We start from the raw sequence: 3,752 nt of genomic DNA on the forward strand, positions 1-3,752 counted from the left end.
AACAATTTTGTCAAATAGGTGGTATATTTTTTAATTATAAATTTATTTTACGACTGGATATTGACATCGTACTAGAGGGTATCTTTAGATAGGATTTACCCAGATCGGATAATTTATTTTTTTCATAATTTATAATTTTCATAATTTTTCATCATTTATACTCCCTGTTAAAAATGTGTTGTTATTCCCTGAGAAGAACATCCAAGCAGTTTCCATATGCCGAAAGCTGTTTATCCCAATTCTGGGAATCACAATTTATACTTCGGTTAATTGTTGTTACGAAGCCCCCCTTCAAGATGAGTCTAGCGCTCACCCCTGCGAGCCTAAACTTTATTCCTCTCGTTATATTGTTTAAATATATGACCACTTCTGGTGATTAATGGTCAGCTGATTAAAGACCGCGGTAATGCCGCGGTTAACTAATTCGTCAACCCACACTTTTCATCGCGGTTTCCATTGTATAAACACTGATATGTTGTGATATTTTGTGCGGATTTATTGGAGACTATTGGGTACTTCAAGCATATTCGCGTAATGCCAAGACTGTACTTCCGTATTTCTGGGATATCCAAAATAGGGATACGGATTGGCACCTAATCTGGGGAGGGGGGGGGGGGGGGGGGGGGGGGGGGGGGTATGTGCAACTTCCCTTCAGCTGTCCTAACACATGGATCACCATCAATCATGAAAATGCAGTTTACTTGAAATATTACGAAGTTTCACAAAATACCAGTTTATACACACTGGCATCATCGGACATTATTGTTTTTATTCTATTGAAGGCAAGGACATTTGCACAGAAAATTACAACGATGCATCGTAAGTAGAATAATCTGTTTTATTGCATTAAATGTTACATTATTGTTTGTCAATTCACCGTAAATTACGGACAGCGCATTCACGGCAACAAAATGCACACGTGCTGCGTTCGAACAACTACCCTGTTAAAGCGAACATTCGATATCTGAATATTGGATTAATTTACAACGAAATGGAGCAAATCGGGAAATTGATCCTTTGAATTAGAGGCAACTGGATCTGGCGATGTTGGCCTTAATCGGGGTTGCCTGGGTTTCGTGTTTAACCACACAGGAGTAAAGATCGTGTGAGTTCCAGTAGGCGGCTGGCAGAGTCAGGTAACTGCTCGCACTGAACGAGTTGTCCTTCTCCTGCTGGACCCGGCTGGTCGCAGCGCCGTCACTTCTCGCACTGCCGTCCACGGTCCACTTAATGTCCACAGCGCCCGGGTTGAATCCGCTCACCAAACACACCAGGGTGGCGGTATTTTTTGCGGTGACTTCACCCATTGATGGCGCCAGAATGGAAACGGTGGGGGAGCGCGGACCTGGAAATAAAGAATTGAAATAAATACAGGTGAATTATTTATCAGTTAGTCCTTGGAGTGTAGAAGACCTTAGGGTGATCGCATGGCGGTGTACAAAATCGCGAGGGGAATACATAGGGTTGGCGCATGGAATCTTTTCCCCGTAGTAGGAGAATGAAGAATTAAAGGGCTTTGGTTCAGGGCAACATTTGTACACATAACGCGTTGACTCCATGGAATGAGTTCCCCAGAGAAGTTGACGAGGCAGGTACAATAAAACACCATTTAAATAAACATTTGAATTAATACTTGGATAAGAAAGGTTCAAAGAGATATGGGCCTGACACGCGCAAATGGGACCAGCTCGAGTAGGGCAACCCGGTCGGCATGAAATAGGTGGACTGAAGGACTGTTCCACCGCTGCATAACTCCGTGGCTCTATGGCCGTGTACTGCACTGGCTTTACAATTACCGTTCATTTATAAACTTCATTTTATACAGCAGAATCATGATAAGTTAATGTTTATGGGGGTATATCCGAGGTTTGGTAAAACATTTAACATACGATTTTCTACAGATCATGGAAACGGGCAGAAAAAATGTAAATACAACTCATCCTGGCAGAATGAGCAGCATTTCCAAATTAATGCTTGTTTAAATAGTAATCCCAATTCTATCCCGGAATAATCTGTAGAATGTTACTTATTAGTGAATCTTCCACATCGTCCAGAAAGTCCATGATTCAATGATGGTGGCGGGCAGAAAAATGAAAGGTAAAACTAAAGAAATGTTTTGGTCAGTTTCAAATTCCTTCTGACACTTGTCCAGACAGCTCTGGGTTTAACATCCAACATATTCGGACTTTAAAAAACATTTCAAGCTAATGCAGGTTTCATGAACATCAGGGAAGAAAGTGGGAAATAGACTTTCAGATCATTACAGAATTTAATAACTTTGAAGCACAGCTGTCAGTCTGTAAAGGCGTTAAATTCCACGATGATCAAGAAGCCACGGATAGATGAGCGCAGATTTCCCGGAGTATTGTAGGGATGGAGGTAAAGGATTATTTAAAAAAAAAAAAAACAAGTTCACGTAGGAGAAACAAGGAACCGCGAATGTTGGCATCTTGAGTACAACACAAAGTGCTAAAGTAATCCAGCGGATCAGACAGCATCTCTGGAGGACAAAGAAAGATGATATTTCCGTTCGGGAAAGTCTCGCAAAGATTCCGACACGAAACATTGCCCATCTATACGTCTACCGGAGATGCTGGCTGGCCCGTTGTGTTCTACTTAGGTCTAATAGGATCTTTCTACCGAGGATTTGTGATGGAAAGCAAATCATAAGTTCAACGATTCGTTGTTTCACACCGTGAATACTTTACTTACTGCTTAGATTCAGTTTGGTTCCTCTCCCGAATGTGACTTTGTCATAATTGCCATCACACACAGCACAGTAATAATCGGCCGCGTCCTCCGATTGCACGTTGGTGATGGTTAAATGCATTTGGTTCGTGGATGATTCCTCGGATCCCGTGAATCGGTCTGGAATTCCGGTGCCTCTGGTGGAGCCTCCATACCACACGAAGACAGGGCTGCTGTCCGGCTTCTGCCAGTACCAGCTCGTGTACCAGCTACCGATGCTGCCCCCTGACAGTGTACAGGTGATTTTGACGGTTGTTCCCGGCGATTGTGATATAGACGGGACCTGAGTCAAGGTAATCTCCGCGTTTAAAGCTGATAGAAATAACAGATAAATATACAGAACCATTAGAAAAAAAAAACACGGCAGAATGTAAAACGATACAGCATTAATCATTCTGCGCTCTACTCACAGTGGAAACAGGTCACCAAGGCGAGAACCCAAACCCATTCAGCCATGTTGAAGGTTATAAGGGAATATTTTGCTGCACAAGCGCGGTTTTGAGCCCTTTCCAAGTCTCTCTTTTAAAGTCTTCAGTCACTAAATATTAATTATTCATGCAAATCTTTATCCACGTGACATCCATTCACTGAATTATTGGCTCGGGGTAAAATTATATTTCTGCAACTCCAGCCCTTTGGGAGAAAAAAATATTCATGTTGTTTTAAGTGGGAGGAGAAAAGCAGACAACGGTGAACTCAACGACGGCGGGGGGAGGGGGAGAGAAGCTCTGAGACTCACACGGGAACTGTTGTGTGAGAGCAGGCTCTTATTTACTGAGTAAAAGTGGTCAGCTGTGTTGAATGGTGGCACTGTACAGACTTCGCACTAATCACCTTAAGCTTCCAAATAGTTATAAAATAATACATTTGTCCTTTTCCTACAAATAATTCGCAGCCGTGTAATTAAAGGGGAACATGGAGATGACAGATAAATTAAATGGTAATTTTTCATCGGTCTGCTCCACAGAACATGGACTTAACATCCCAGAAACGGCTGCAGACAC

General features: G+C 42.4%; 1 protein-coding gene across 1 annotated transcript; it reads right to left on the minus strand.

Moving 5' to 3' along the window:
- Window positions 1-756: 756 nt before the first annotated feature.
- Window positions 757-3,245, minus strand: LOC129709283 (immunoglobulin lambda-1 light chain-like). The gene is made up of 3 exons (XM_055655551.1): window positions 3,159-3,245; window positions 2,713-3,060; window positions 757-1,345 (listed from the first exon to the last, which is right to left on the minus strand). The coding sequence occupies exons 1-3, from the start codon at window positions 3,202-3,204 to the stop codon at window positions 1,023-1,025; spliced, it is 717 nt and encodes a 238-aa protein (XP_055511526.1). The 5' UTR covers window positions 3,205-3,245; the 3' UTR covers window positions 757-1,022.
- Window positions 3,246-3,752: the final 507 nt, after the last annotated feature.

Source organism: Leucoraja erinacea, chromosome 25 (genome assembly GCF_028641065.1).
Source record: "Leucoraja erinacea ecotype New England chromosome 25, Leri_hhj_1, whole genome shotgun sequence".
Classification (NCBI taxonomy): Eukaryota; Metazoa; Chordata; class Chondrichthyes; order Rajiformes; family Rajidae; genus Leucoraja; species Leucoraja erinaceus.